The 15,636-nt window shown below is 43.2% G+C and overlaps 1 protein-coding gene across 4 annotated transcripts in view; it reads right to left on the bottom strand.

The window, feature by feature from the left end:
- The window catches only part of TAFA2 (TAFA chemokine like family member 2), a 209,893-nt gene that overhangs the window by 29,605 nt on the left and 164,652 nt on the right, over positions 1-15,636 (bottom strand). For all 4 annotated transcript variants that reach the window (XM_083182631.1, XM_083182629.1, XM_083182630.1 and 1 more), the window contains one exon: positions 10,388-10,540. In XM_083182631.1, coding sequence (XP_083038757.1) covers positions 10,388-10,540 — 153 coding nt within the window. The remainder of the gene's footprint in view (positions 1-10,387; positions 10,541-15,636) is intronic.

The raw sequence follows: 15,636 nt of genomic DNA, 5'->3' as shown, positions 1-15,636 counted from the left end.
CTGCCGTATGTACCGTCTGGTCTGGGGCTCACTGGCTAATAAATAATTAAATACTGCCGTATATCTCTACCTTTGTGGTCTGGGGCTCACTGGCTATACTGCCGTATGTACCGTCTGGTCTGGGGCTCACTGGCTAATAAATAATTAAATACTGCCGTATATCTCTACCTTTGTGGTCTGGGGCTCACTGGCTATACTGCCGTATGTACCATCTGGTCTGGGGCTCACTGCCTAATAAATAATTAAATACTGCCGTATATCTCTACCTTTGTGGTCTGGGGCTCACTGGCTAATAAATAATTAAATACTGCCTGCCTAATAAATAATTAAATACTGCCGTATATCTCTACCTTTGTGGTCTGGGGCTCACTGCCTATACTGCCGTATGTACCGTCTGGTCTGGGGCTCACTGGCTAATAAATAATTAAATACTGCCTTATATCTCTACCTTTGTGGTCTGGGGCTCACTGGCTAATAAATAATTAAATACTGCCTGCCTAATAAATAATTAAATACTGCCGTATATCTCTACCTTTGTGGTCTGGGGCTTACTGCCTATACTGCGGTATGTACCGTCTGGTCTGGGGCTCACTGGCTAATAAATAATTAAATACTGCCGTATATCTCTACCTTTGTGGTCTGGGGCTTACTGGATAATAAATAATTAAATACTGCCTGCCTAATAAATAATTAAATACTGCCGTATATCTCTACCTTTGTGGTCTGTGGCTCACTGGCTATACTGCCGTATGTACCGTCTGGTCTGGGGCTCACTGGCTAATAAATAATTAAATACTGCCGTATATCTCTACCTTTGTGGTCTGGGGCTCACTGGCTATACTGCCGTATGTACCGTCTGGTCTGGGGCTCACTGGCTAATAAATAATTAAATACTGCCGTATATCTCTACCTTTGTGGTCTGGGGCTCACTGGCTATACTGCCGTATGTACCGTCTGGTCTGGGGCTCACTGGCTAATAAATAATTAAATACTGCCGTATACATCTACCTTTGTGGTCTGGGGCTCACTGGCTAATAAATAATTAAATACTGCCTGCCTAATAAATAATTAAATACTGCTGTATATCTCTACCTTTGTGGTCTGGGGCTCACTGGCTATACTGCCGTATGTACCGTCTGGTCTGGGGCTCACTGGCTAATAAATAATTAAATACTGCCGTATATCGCTACCTTTGTGGTCTGGGGCTCACTGGCTATACTGCCGTATGTACCGTCTGGTCTGGGGCTCACTGCCTAATAAATAAATACTGCCGTATATCTCTACCTTTGTGGTCTGGGGCTCACTGCCTAATACTGCCGTACCTGTCTGGTCTGGGGCTCTCTGCCTAATACTGCCATACCTGTCTGGTCTGTGGCTCACTGCCTAATACTGCCGTATCTACCCTCTGGTCTGGGGCTCACTGCCTAAATACTGCCGTATATCATTATCTACCTGTCTGGTCTGGGGCTCTCTGCCTAATACTGCCGTACCTGTCTGGTGTGTGGCTCACTGCCTAATACTGCTGTATCTGTATAACTGCCTGCTGGTGCATACTCACTGACATATATAATTGCACTCCAGTGGCGCTGTTCTGTGACATAACTCCACAATAATAATGGAGATCCAAAATATGGAGGTTAACAAACAAAGGAAAGATGAAGATGCACTTCCTCATAGTTCTGAAGCTGCTGCCACTAGTCATGACATAGACGATGAAATGCCAACAACGTCATCTGCCACGGCCGATGCCCAGTGTGAAAGCAGAGGGCATGTACAATCGAAACCAAACTTCCGTAAAAGGAATAAAAATATGAAATGTAAATCGTTGGAAGAGAAACTTAAACTTGGCAATATGCCATTTACGACACGGAGTGTCAAGGAACGGCTAAGGCCATGGCCTAACTTCATGACTAGTGGTGCAGCTTCAGATGACGAGGAAAGTCCTCCTCTCTCCCCACCCAATAGGAAATTAAAGAGAGTTAGGCTGACACAGACTCAAAAAAGTCTGAAAAAATTTCAGAAAAAAAAAACAGAAAAAAATTCAGAAAATAAATCTGGAAAAATCTCATCCTTCTAAAGACATATCCCAATTCCCCACGGAGAGTCCGAGGGTGGCGGTGGTTGTGATGCCGGACCTTCCTATCACTGTACGTGAAGAGGTGGCTCCTTCCACCATTTGCAGTATGCCCTCTGCATATGCTGGAAGGATCACCCACAGTCTAGTTCCAGATTTTATTAGTGAAGGTGATGTTGTACACCAGGAGGAGGATATTGATGTAGCTGGCACTGAGGAGGAAGTTGTCGAGAAGGATGGAGACTTGGTTTGCTTAAATGACGCACCAGGGGGGAATGAGGCACCTGTGGGGGAAAAAGTTGTTGTCCATGGGATGAAAAAGCCCATCGTCATGCCTGGACAAAGGACCAATAAATCCACCTCTGCGGTCTGGAATTTTATCCGCATCCGGACAACAAAAGTATTGCCATTTGTAGCTTATGTAAAACTCCAATAAGCAGGGGTAAGGATCTTGCCCACCTAGGGACAACCTCCCTTCAACGTCACCTAAAGACGCGTCATGGTTCAGTGTTTAGTCCAGAAAGTGCGGCTAGCAGTCCAGCAACACCTAAATCACTTGGTCCTCCTTTTGGAGCCAAATGCCTGAAAAGCACACCACCAACTCCCTCCTCGACAAATTCCTCCTCGATCCGGATAGGGGGGAGTCCTGCAGTCCATCTCACCTGCATGAATGACTCCATAGATTCCTTCGGAGGATCCTGCAGCACTACGCCTACTACTACTGCCGCTTATGCTGCTGCTCCTGGAAGTCAGTCATCATCCCAGAGGGGAAGTCAGTCATCATCCCAGAGGGGAAGTCGTAAGACCGCTACGTCTTTCACTAAGCAATTGACCGTCCAACAGTCATTTTCCATGAGGATGAAATACGACAGCAGTCATCCTATGGCAAAGCGGATAACTGCGGCCTTGACAGCTATGTTGGTGTTAGACGTGCATCCGGTGTCCGCAATTAATGGAGTGGGATTTAAACGGTTGATGCAGGTATTGTGTCCCCGGTACCAAATCCCGTCTAGATTCCACTTCACTAGGCAGGCGATACCCGCGATGTACAGGAAGGTCAGAAAAAGTGTCCTCAGTGCCCTGAAAAATGCGGCTGTACCTACTGTACACTTAACTACAGACATGTGGATCAGGGCAAACTAAGGACTATATGACTGTGACAGCCCACTGGGTAGATGCATCGCCTTCCGCAGCAGCAGCAGCAGCATCTCCTGCATGCCAGCTCCTTCTTAGGCAGGCTACGCTGTGTATCACCGGTTTCAAGAAGAGGCACAACGCCGACAACCTCTTAGAGAAACTGAGGGAAATAATCTCCCTGTGGCTTACCCCCCTTAGACTCTCCTGGGGATTTGTGGTGTCGGACAACGCCAGTAACATTGTGCGGGCATTAAACATGGGCAATATCCAGCACGTGCCATGTTTTGCCCACACAATAAATTTGGTGGTGTAGCATTTCATAAAAAATGACAGGAGTGTGCAGGAGATGCTTGCGGTGGCACGCAAAATTTGCGGACACTTTCGGCATTCTGCCACAGCCTGCCGAAGGCTGGAGCGGGAGCAAAAACTCCGCAACCTGCCCTGCCATCAGCTGAAACAAGAGGTGGTGACGCGCTGGAACTCCACCCTCTATATGCTGCAGAGGATGGAGGAGCAGCAAAAGGCCATTCAAGCCTACACAGCCCCCTGCGTCATAGGCAGAGGAGCGGGGCTGCACCTGACTCAAGCGCAGTGGAGGCTGATTTCCGTGTTGTGCAAGGTTCTCCAGCCGTTTGAAGTAGCCACACGTGAAGTTAGTTCCGACACTGCCTGCATTAGTCAGGTGATTCCCCTGATCAGGCTGTTACAAAAGCAGCTGGAGAAAGTGAAGGAGGAGCTAAAGCGGAGCGATTCCGCAAAGCATGTCGCTATTGTGGATGAAGCCCTCCATACGCTTTGCCAGGATACGAGGGTGGTCAGTCTGTTAAAGTCAGAGGAATACATTTTGGCCACAGTGCTCGATCCTCGGCTTAAAGCGTATGTTGTGTCTCTGTTTCCGGCAGACACAAGTCTACAAAGGTGCAAAGACCTGCTGGTCAGGAGATTGTCATCTGAAGGGGACCGTGACATGGCCCCAGCTCCTCCTTCATTTTCTCCCACACCTGTGCCTGTGAGGAAACAGCTGCGATTTCCCACACAACCCGCTGGCGGGGATGCAGGGCAGGCAGGAGGGAGTTTGGACATCTGGTCCGGACTCAAGGACCTGCCAACGATTGCTGACATGTCTACTGTCGGTGCATTGGATGCTGTCAACATTGAAAAAATGGTGGATGATTACTTTGGTGACAGCATCCAAGTAGACATGTCAGACAGTCCTTACCTGTACTGGCAGAAAAAAAAGGCAGTTTGGAAACCCCTGTACAAACTTGCTCTATTTTACCTGAGTTGTCCCCCCTCCAGTGTGTACTCCGAAAGAGTATTCAGTGCAGCGGGGAACCTGGTCAGTGAGCGGCGAAGGAGGTTGCTCCCGAAAAATGTTGAGAAAATTATGTTTATAAAAATGAATTATCACTTATTCAATGAAGACCAGGAATTGCCTCCAGAGATTATAACTGGACCTGTGATTGTGGAGTCCAGTGGGAACGAATTGATAATCTCTGAGAATGAGGAAGTACACACTGAAGGGGGCGAGGAATCAGAGGAGGAGGAGGAGGAGGAGGATGATGATGATGAGTGATGATGACATCTTGTTGCTGTAGAGCCAGTTTATACAGGGAGATATTATGAATTGGTTTATTTTTTGTGGGGGCCCAAACAAACCAATCATTTCAGCCACAGTTTTTTAGGCCCTGTCACTGAAATGTTTGGTTTGTTAAAGTGTGCATGTCCTATTTTCGCAACATAAGGGTGGGTGGGAGGGCCCAAGGACAATTCCATCTTGCATCACCATTCATTATTCCTACTGCTGAGAGTCATTCATATGTGGGACTTGTCTTTTTAAATGCATACAACTGTTTGCATTCCACTTGATTGCTGCACCTTCATGGGTGAGAATGTGATCTCCCTGACCTGGGGGAGTCAGGGCTGGGGCAGGAAAGCTTAATTACACTTCTTTTTTTGGGCGGCTAAACTTTTTTTTACCTGTCTGGTCTGGTGCCCACTGCAGAGAGTCATTTTAATGAGGGACTTGTCTTGAAATGCATACAACTCTTTGCATTCCACTGATTGCTGCACCTTCATGGGTGAGAATGTGATCTCCCTGACCTGGGGGAGTCAGGGCTGGGGCAGGAAGGCTCATATACACTTCTTTCTTTGGGCGGCTAAACTTTTTTGAGGGAGGCTGCAATGAAAATTATTTTTGTGCGGCTGCAATTAAACTTCTTTGGGGGCGGCTAAACTTTTTTGAGGGCGGCTGCAATTAAACTTCTTTGGGGACGGCTGCAATTACACTTCTTTTTGGGCGGCTGCAATTAAACTTCTTTGGAGGCTGCTAAACTTTATTGTGGGCGGCTGCAATTACACTTCTTTGTGGGCGGCTGCAATTACACTTCTTTTTGGGCGGCTGCAATTAAACTTCTTTGGGGGTGGCTGCAATTACACTTCTTTGGGGGTGGCTGCAATGAAACTTCTTTTTGGGCGGCTAAACTTTTTTGTGGGCGGCTGCAATTAAACTTCTTTGTGGGTGGCTGCAATTACACTTCTTTTTGGCCGGCTGCAATTAAACTTTTTGGGGGCGCCTGCAATTACACTTCTTTTTGGGCGGCTGCAATTACACTTCTTTTTGGGCGGCTAAAATTTTTTTTACCTGTCTGGTCTGGTGCCCACTGCTGAGAGTCATTTGTATGAAGGACTTGTCTTTGAAATGCATATAACTCTTTGCATTCCACTGATTGCTGCACCAATCGCCCACTGCTCCTCGGCTGCACTGTGTAAACAGTGCACAATCAAGCCAGATAGGGGTCTTGGTGCTTGTTTTGAGGTTGTAGCAGGGGAGTGCAGCTACGAGTCGTAACACCTTGAGAGAAGATCAGTACTTCTCTACCGGCAAAGGACATCCTCCTCGACAGAGCGCGCAGCTTCACGAGGGACGCATGTGAAGCAGTGAGCAAAGGGAACACCCGCCTAGCGAGCCAGATCACCTGAATCCACCCTAGCGATCAATAGAGTTACAGAAGTCGCAGCCAGATAGAACTCTTCCAGCTGCCACCTAGTCATTGATTAGCCCCCTCCCCTCCACCCATTAGGCAATGATTGACGAAACGAATGGTAATAATAAATAATAAATGAATAATATTACAAATCACCAAATTAAAAATCAGATGAGATTAATTATAAATAATCATAATCACAATCAAGACAGATAGGGGTCTTATGAAATATTAAACTGACCAAAACAGATACACACTCTGCACCATCGATCACTGACATGCCAGGTGCAACGGTCTTTAGCACCCTGAATGCCAAGTGTGGGTCTTGGCAGATCCCTCTGGACAGAGCCTCTTCCATGCTTACTGCCTTCATGACCCCTATTGGGTGCTACGTCTTCCTATGCATGCCCTATGGCATCACCACGGGCAGCAAAGTTTTCCAGCGCTGCATGGAGCAACAGTTCGCTGGCTCTCCCTTTGACATCATCGCTGTCAGCATCCTCCTTATCTGCACAGTCGGGTCCATCAGTTACTGCCACTGCTGCAACCAATGCTAGTGATGGTTACGCATGCCCTATGGCATCACCATGGGCAGTGAAGTTTTCCAGCGCTGCATGGAGCAACAGTTTGCTGGCTCTCGCTTTGACATCATCGCTGTCAGCATCCTCCTTATCTGCACAGCCGGGTCCATCAGTTACTGCCACTGCTGCAACCAATGCTAGTGATGGTTACGCATGCCCTATGGCATCACCACGGGCAGCAAAGTTTTCCAGCGCTGCATGGAGCAACAGTTCGCTGGCTCTCCCTTTGACATCATCGCTGTCAGCATCCTCCTTATCTGCACAGTCGGGTCCATCAGTTACTGCCACTGCTGCAACCAATGCTAGTGATGGTTACGCATGCCCTATGGCATCACCATGGGCAGCGAAGTTTTCCAGCGCTGCATGGAGCAACAGTTTGCTGGCTCTCCCTTTGACATCATCGCTGTCAGCATCCTCCTTATCTGCACAGCCAGGTCCATCAGTTACTGCCACTGCTGCAACCAATGCTAGTGATGGTTTACATTACATTACATCTTCCATCTGCCACCTTAAAATTGATTAGCCCACTCCCCTACACCTAGGGAAGCCAATCCCGGGGCATTTTTTCAATCCCGGGATTCGAGATTGAAAAATGCCCAATCCCGGGATTGGCTTCCTATACAAAATCCCGCCCCGGCCGCCCGCATATTTACTTATAATTGTGGTGCGGCTGGGCCGGTTGGCGATGGAGCTGGGCATGGAGGAGGATGCAGCCTAGGTGGGTGGCTGGCTGGTTCATCGGGCGATGCTTTGGGGTCCGGTAAGTGGCGAGTGCAGGCAGCCTGGGTGGGTGGGCGGTATCGTCGAGGCGGCCGGAGGTCAGTGCGGCGCGCATGGATGAGGCGGTTGTTTGTGTGGCCTGCGCAGCATGACCTCTGACGCCGTCATGCTGCGCAGAGCCGCGCTGCCCGGGACGGGAGAAGCCGGGTAGCGTCTGAGCACTAGCTCAGACGCTGCCCGGCATTAGACTGCGCATGCGCAGTCTAATCCCGAAATCCCGGGATTGGAAACTCCAATCCCGGGATTGAAATCCCGGCATTTTAGGGGCCAAATCCCGGGATCCCGCCGATCCCGATCCCGGGATTGGCCACCCTACCTACACCCATTAGGCAATGATTTAAGAGACGACTGGTAATAATAAATGAATAATAATCACAAAATTAAACAATCAGATTACATTATCACACAATCAAGCCAGATAAGGGTCTTGTTGGATGTTAAAGTGATCAAAACAGTTACACACTTGCAGACAAACTCTGTGCTGCACAAAATGCCCACCGCTCCTTGGCTGCACATGGTAAACAGTGCATGATCAAGCCAGATAGGTATCTTTTATGGGCCTATTTTTTTAAACTGCCATCATGTCTGCCGCTGCAGTGCCACTCTTACATGAGCCATGTGTTTGTGCCGCACACTTGTGTGGCTTAGCATAGTTATCCAGCTACCTCAGTGCAAACTTTGGCAATAAAAACAATATTGTGAGGTGTGAGGTGTACAGAATACACTGGAAATGAGTGTAAATAAATGTTATTGAGGTCAATATAGCGTAGGAGCAAAAAAAAAAACCAAATTCTGCGATTTTAGCTGTTTTTATGCTTTTTTTAACAAAAAAATCAGAACCCAAAACCCCAAAAAATCCAAACACAAAACACTTAGGAGGTGTTTTGCTAAAACCCATTAGAACCCAAAACCTCAAGGTAATCAGAACCCAAAACCCAAAACCCGAAAAGTGGCCGGTGCACATCTCTAAAATAAACATAATATCACCCAATTACATATTCTTGTAATCTTCCAGATCAATATACTGTAGCTGAATGGCTGGTAGTTTCAGATACAGTAATCTGGATCTATAAGAAGATAATCTCCCCGATCACATGACCCAAATGATACCATATGCAGGGAGATATGGAAAGATTAAAAGATAGTGCAGATAACCTTTATAAAATATATTTTTTAATAAAACAACTGCACTTACAATGAAGTGACAAGAAATAGAGCATGAGACATATCCCCAGGCAGAACAGCAGTGGGCCAGGTCCTAATAAAGTGTCCAAAATCAGTCTTCAATCCAGATGTAGAGGTCTGGTCCACAGCAAACCCATGAAGGCCAATGATAGTTCCACCTGAGGTGCAAATGTCCCACATAAGTCCACGTTTAACGTGTCTGATGCTTATGATCAAGGTGTATGCAGTAAGCATGGATTTGTATCGGACATTTGCATCTCAGGTGGAACTATTGTTGGCCTTCACAGTGTTGCTGTGGACCAGACCTTTAGGGGAGGGAAGCCCATGTGTATACATGGGATTCCTTCAGTTCATATGCACTGGGTTTTTGAGACTTTTTTTATTTTTTAACCTACTGAGTGCCTACATGGACTTAAGAGGATGCGATCTACTCTAGGGAGGAGTGGTGAGTATAATTTATTTTTCACAGGTACCCATTGGGATTATCTACTGGAAAAAGGGGACTGAACCTAACTAATCAAGATAGGTAGATATGGATGTGTGAAGTATATACTAAAATTATACTTTATGTGTGTGGGTGTCAATTATTGCAGTATTAGTGTCCATTAACACCTTTCATGCTCGGACATGTGGTTCTCTAAGTCCCTGCACGTGGAGGAGGCTTACTGGGTCTTTGTAGTTATACTGCAAGTCCCAATACTTATGTTTAATCTATTTTTAACTCTTTATTTTTACATAATCAGCCTGGAATCCACCACCCAGGCATGCTGGAGACAGCTCCGGGCTTTAACCCAGGATGGGGGTACCCTGGAGGGGGATCCCTTTATTGAAGAGGGTCCCCACTCCCCCAGGTATTCTGCCCAGACTCATCAGCCAGGGTGTCATGTTTTGGCTGGGGAACCTTATATAAAAAGTTTTCCTCGGCTGTGGCATGGCACTGCTGGCTGTTGGAGCCCTGTTGCTGGTTACAAAATACTGGGGACTGTTATTATTTTTTACCCCCGTATTTTTTAACCAGAACCAGTCCAAAATCACAGTGCTGGTTATAGAAATAAAAGGAGACCTCTTTCATGTTTTCCCCTGTATTTCTGAAACCAGGATCAGCTCCAAGAGCCTGGGACTGGTTATGCTTGTGGGGGGGGGACCCCACTCAGTTTGTTTTATTTATTTTTGTATTTTTACCCAAAGAAGCATTGCACGGATTAGACTGATCCATCTGATGCTTCAGCCTCATCAGGATTTGGCTGCCAAGGAAACTCGGGAGCTAAATACAAAACATTTCACTGTCGGAAAATACGAATCCTGAGATTACAGCAGTTTAGTAAATTTGCTTATTCTCGGTTTGTATTTTCGTACCGATCACAGTCGATCCCGGTCGTATTCGTTCGTACATAGGATCGGCCATAGCTTGGATTCCTAGTAAATTTCCCCCTACATGTCAACACAGTGTGCAGGCTGGTAGACCTTGAATAATGACTTTTATCAGAAATGTATATTTTCCAAGTAACGAGCTAGGCTTGTTGAATGAATACATGTCATTTTCCAAATATATTTGAAGTGGGCAACAGAAAGAAATATTCACATATTGCATTCAGAAATGTGGTACATCTGGTCTCAATATGTAATTAAGTTATTGTACTTACCATCTACACAAGAAGGAACTGCTCTTGTTGTTCCTGCTACTTGTCCTGGGAAACAAGAGCACTTTACTGTTTGAGACCTTTCTTCTATCTTGTTTTTATTACAGCATCTGTGGAGTGCCACAACTTCACATGTTCCCGTTCTAACATGTTGAGCTGAAGATGTAAGATATAATTCAGTTTAGAATTGCTATAAGTTTCTATAGAAAATTGAGAAAAAATGAATTGGCTCCACCTAAAACTCTCTTTCAATGACACCGAACTCCAAGCTAAATTCAAAATAGTAAGTAAACCTGATTGTTTTATATTAAAATACTTTGATGGAGGGTGGACTGCACAAGTATGATGACTCAAGGAATAGCGGCTTGGTATAAAGAGGGATATTTCAAGTACTTGACTGAGACAAATACACACTGACATACTTGCAAGCCGATTACTGTATGGAAATGCTGCATGACAAACTGTGAGCACAAAGCCAAGCAGGACGATCTCTTTATGTACCTGTGCCTATCATACTATTTAGGTCTATGGCATTAGAATGATTTCAGCCCAGGAGTTCCTGCTAACCTGGCCAGCAATAACATGACTTTTGGAAATTTGCTCCCAACTTGTAGTACATATACAAAAGTAGGGTGGCACCAATAACTCCTATTGGAGAATAAAATGTTGAATTCTGTATATACTATATGTATATGTGTTTTTGTGTATGTGTATTTTAAAGAACCAGACCTCCTAATAATTCACATACCAGACCTCCTAATTATTAGGGCAAAAATTCATGTTTTTGCCCTAATACCCTAATACCCTTGTTTGCAGACAAGAGTACCTTACACAAAAAAAAACAATGTATGTCCAAATATTATTGAGGCCTGAAGTCTACTTTAAATTAAACCCTGTTCTCAAATCATTGGATGCTTATGAGTGAGTGTGCCCATATTTTAAAGAGCCAATTATTTAAAAGGCAAAAGCAGGTTGCTGGGTTTTCTATTCAAGCAAATGTTTCTTTATTAAGGCTTGACAGTTACAAATAAGACATCAAGTACTGTAAGTTCTTTCAATGGGAGTACAACAGTTACATAACACAATTTTGACAGTTTAGCAGACATGTTCAACAATGCAGATTCAACTTTTAACAAAGGCAAACCTGCAGGGGTGAAAATGTGGGCAAAAATGGCTTCATTGATTAGGTGTGCGCTAATATTTCCAACTTTCGTAAATATCGGCAAATATTGAAAAGGTGAGCAATATATTAAATAATGGTGTTAACGAAGAAACAAGATCTGGAAAATGATTGTCATTTTAAAATATGCCAACATCTTACCAGAGCCCTCAACTCATAGGATATTGCATAAGCTTCTTGGTCTATTTTTTTTTTAACGAGCAGCAGATTATGTTAATAACTATGCAGAGAAAAAAAAAAGTACAATGGTTTTATTAAAATGTTAAGCTCATGAAATAAAAAACATGAATTGTAAATAAAGTGTTTTTGTTGACACACTGCTAGAAACAATTAATACTTGTGAATATGTCTACAAGTGTCCATTGTTTTCTCTTTATTTTAATTTTTTCCAACTTTTCTCATTCCTTTGCTGTTGTTTGGTTCTATTGAATTCAGTCATTTTAATATTTAGAATATTGGAAACACAATTATGAAAACACTATCTACAAAAACATGTGGAGAACCATTTTCTTAATTAACGCATTAAACTAACAAATTAATTGCTAAAAAGGGATGCGGTCATTTGGTCTACTGCATTATGGTAGAAAGTCATTAGGTCGAATCCATTAGGTCGACATGCTAAAAGGTCGACATGACTCTAGATCGACATGGGAAAAGGTCGACATGATTCTAGTTCGAAAGGTCATTAGTTCGACAGGTCATTAGTTCGACAAGGTCATTAGTTCGACATTGTCTATGTCGACATTCACAAGGTCGACATGGAGTTTTTCACTGTTTTTTGAGCCAACATGTGCCGACAGGCGGTAATTCATGCCCTACCATCCACTAGGGCGTGGTGGGAGAATAAAATAGTGTGCCGAGCATAGCGAGGCACCGTGCCCGACGCATCGCGAGCGCAGCGAGCGATGCGAGGGGATGCAGTGCACTTTAAACTGTGTCCATGTCGACTGTGTTGACATTCAGGTAAAAAAACAGTGAAAAACCCCATGTCGACCTTGTGAATGTCGACATAGACAATGTCGAACTAATGACCTTGTCGAACTAATGACCTGTCGAACTAATGACCTTTCGACCTAGAATCATGTCGACCTTTTCCCATGTCGACCTAGAATCATGTCGACCTTTTAGCATGTCGACCTAATGGATTCGACCTAATGACTTTCTACCATAATGCAATAGACCAAATGATCCCAACCCGCTAAAAAACATGATTAGTTGAGAAATGTGTCCATTCCAAAATGTAGAAATATATTATAGTACTATTAAAACTACATTATATAATATAGTTGCCAAATATTGCTAAATGGGAACAAAATAAATAAGAATGAGCTTATCTGAAAAATGTAGCAATGAGTAATACTCCAACTGGCTGTCCCATTGTTACAGAGCCATGGCTTAAGGTGGACCTGGAGAGGTGGTGGAAATCATTTCCCCATGAGTGCCAGAAGGGGTGGACTACAGATGGAGGAGAACCATGGAGCCATCAGAATCTGAGGAGTGGGAAGTGGGTCCAGCGCATAAGTGATGCCAGTGCAACCTGCTTAACCTATGTATATGGGAGGTAGGTCAAGCTTTTCTGTTGGAATTACTTTGCAGGCTGCATTGGATGTGTAACTAGTTCCAGCTAGAATTGAAAGTGGTGAACTCAGTTCCACCCCATTCCCTTTACTTACTCCCAGTACAGAGCACAGCATTATTCTGCATAGGATGGCAAGCATTGTCCTACCTAGGAAATGGCCACCATTAACCTACCTAGGAAATGACCACCATTTTTAGGAAGTACCATAGTCAGAATGCTACACAGTTGAATGTACACAAATATGTTAATAGTGGAGAATTACTGCCATACCAAAGACAAAATGGTAGCTAGCAAAGAACATTTACTGCTGAATAGGGCACTACTATAGACAAGTGATTGCTTGATTTAATCCTACAAGGATTTCCATGAAATGTAGGCTAGTAAGGACATTCCATAACCTTCTATTTGTCGAGCTACTACTGCTACAGGTATACTGTACATTTATCACCTGGGATTTCATAATTTTTCACCTCATAAGGACATCAAGTTCCAGAATATCTGTGATACCGGTATATGTGCATCACAACAAATGCAGTCACTAGGTCTACAAGCATTAAGTTGACATGGTCACTAGGTTGACACAAGCATTTTCCAAAAAAAGTGTTTTTTCATACTTTACTATCCAAGTGGGCCTAGAGTGAAAGTATAATAGAACTCATATTGACCTGTTCCATATCGACCTAATGCATATTGACCTATTTCATGTGTCGAAATAGTGACTGTCAACCTATAGTGGTCGACCTAATGATTGTAAACCTTAGTTCTGTCAGCCCTATGAACCATGCCCCAACAGACTATTTTGGTATAAATCATAATAGACTTAAGTCCCTATAGCAATATAATATTGATGTTATCCTCATTAAAGTACAAGTGTGCATATTATAGTACAGTAATAAATAAGTTGGAACAACATAACAGTAATATCAGTGCAAAGCACTTGAATTGCCCACAGAGAAACAGCATTAGCCTTTTATTACATAGGACGTGTTGTCTTGTTATAACCTGCTGTGGTTATGTCAGTTATCTCAATGATGAAAAACACAGGATTTATTTAGAGCTCAGCTCTCGGTTCAGTTTATGGAGTTACTGTAGGAATATACACCACTAGTCTCATAAAACTCAGGGTGAGATTTAATAGGATGAGAGATTCAGAAAGTGAGAGATTTGGTAAGAAATCTCCAGTTGTTTTAAAGCGGCAATCATTTACATTGCAAAATCAAACTAGTTTTGTAGTGTAAATGGTTGCAGCTTTAAAAAAACTGGAGATTTCTTACCAAATCTCTCACTTTCTGAATCTCTCTCATCCTATTAAATCTCACCCCCAGAGTGTGTGACTGATTCACCCACATCCTGCCTAATTCTCAATGAAGTATTATGGAGAGACTAATGGCACAAATCACAGGTCATTGGGGAGAGACCAGAATTGCGTTATTTTCGCCCTTTTACCTCTCTGTGGACAGGAAGTTTTCTGCATTACAATATTAGCAGCCAGGTGCACCTCCCCTCCAGGCTTCTCCAGAGAGGAGAGTTTAAAAGTTGCCACCTATGGTTAAGAAGTATATGTTGTGATGGTGTTCTTATTATCTGATACGGTATGTTAACTTAGTTATTAAACTACATTATATTATGTATGTTTGTTTTAACTGTACAATTTTCAGAAGATAGTCAGAAGGTTAAAAATGCATATACAATTTAAACAAATACTAAATAAAATTGATGTGACATCAATATTATTTATCATACTTGATTTGCATCTGTTTAGCATGGAGTGGCAACAAGTTTAAGCTTTTAATAATGTTTGTTTAATAATGTTTATTACAGGTTGAGTATCCCTTATCCAAAATGCTCGGGACCAGGAGAATTTTGGATAACGGATTATTCCGTATTTCGGAATATTTTAATATTTCAATGATGTATTTTGAAGTATCTTGCATTTATGCTGTATAAACACATAATATACACACAAATATATTTTATTACCACATAAAATACACACAAATATATTTTAATTGTTCAAAAAACAAGGTTTCAAAAACGTGCAACAAAATTTATGTACTATCTCAGCACTGAATTTGAATGCCAAGCAATCACTGTCTTGCACATATATAGTGCCAGTTACATATCATGTCCCCAGTGATGCTGTTACAAATGTCCCCAGTGAGTTTTTAGCAAAAAAAAAATTTTTTTTCACTTTCTGGAATGTCCGTATTTCGGAATAATTTGGATAACGGATATTCGGATACGGGATACTCGACCTGTATTACAACTTTATTATTAGCAGCACCTTTGCTTATACTGCTTTTATACCTTCGCTGGAAGAATCTACAAGGCAGCGTCATCAAACTTTTATCTTGCAGTGTGATATTAAGGAAAAGACTGAACAAAGGGCGCCAAAATGTTTTCTCCTATTGATAAGGTTCTTTGATAAGTTATTACTATTATAAGGAACAGTAATATAAATATAATGTTGAAATAAATGTATTTAGAATTTTT

Source organism: Crinia signifera, chromosome 4 (genome assembly GCF_055691185.1).
Source record: "Crinia signifera chromosome 4, ASM5569118v1, whole genome shotgun sequence".
In the NCBI taxonomy this organism is placed as follows: Eukaryota; Metazoa; Chordata; class Amphibia; order Anura; family Myobatrachidae; genus Crinia; species Crinia signifera.
Note: the sequence above shows the minus strand (reverse complement) of the source record. Positions and strands in the feature narration are given on the sequence as shown.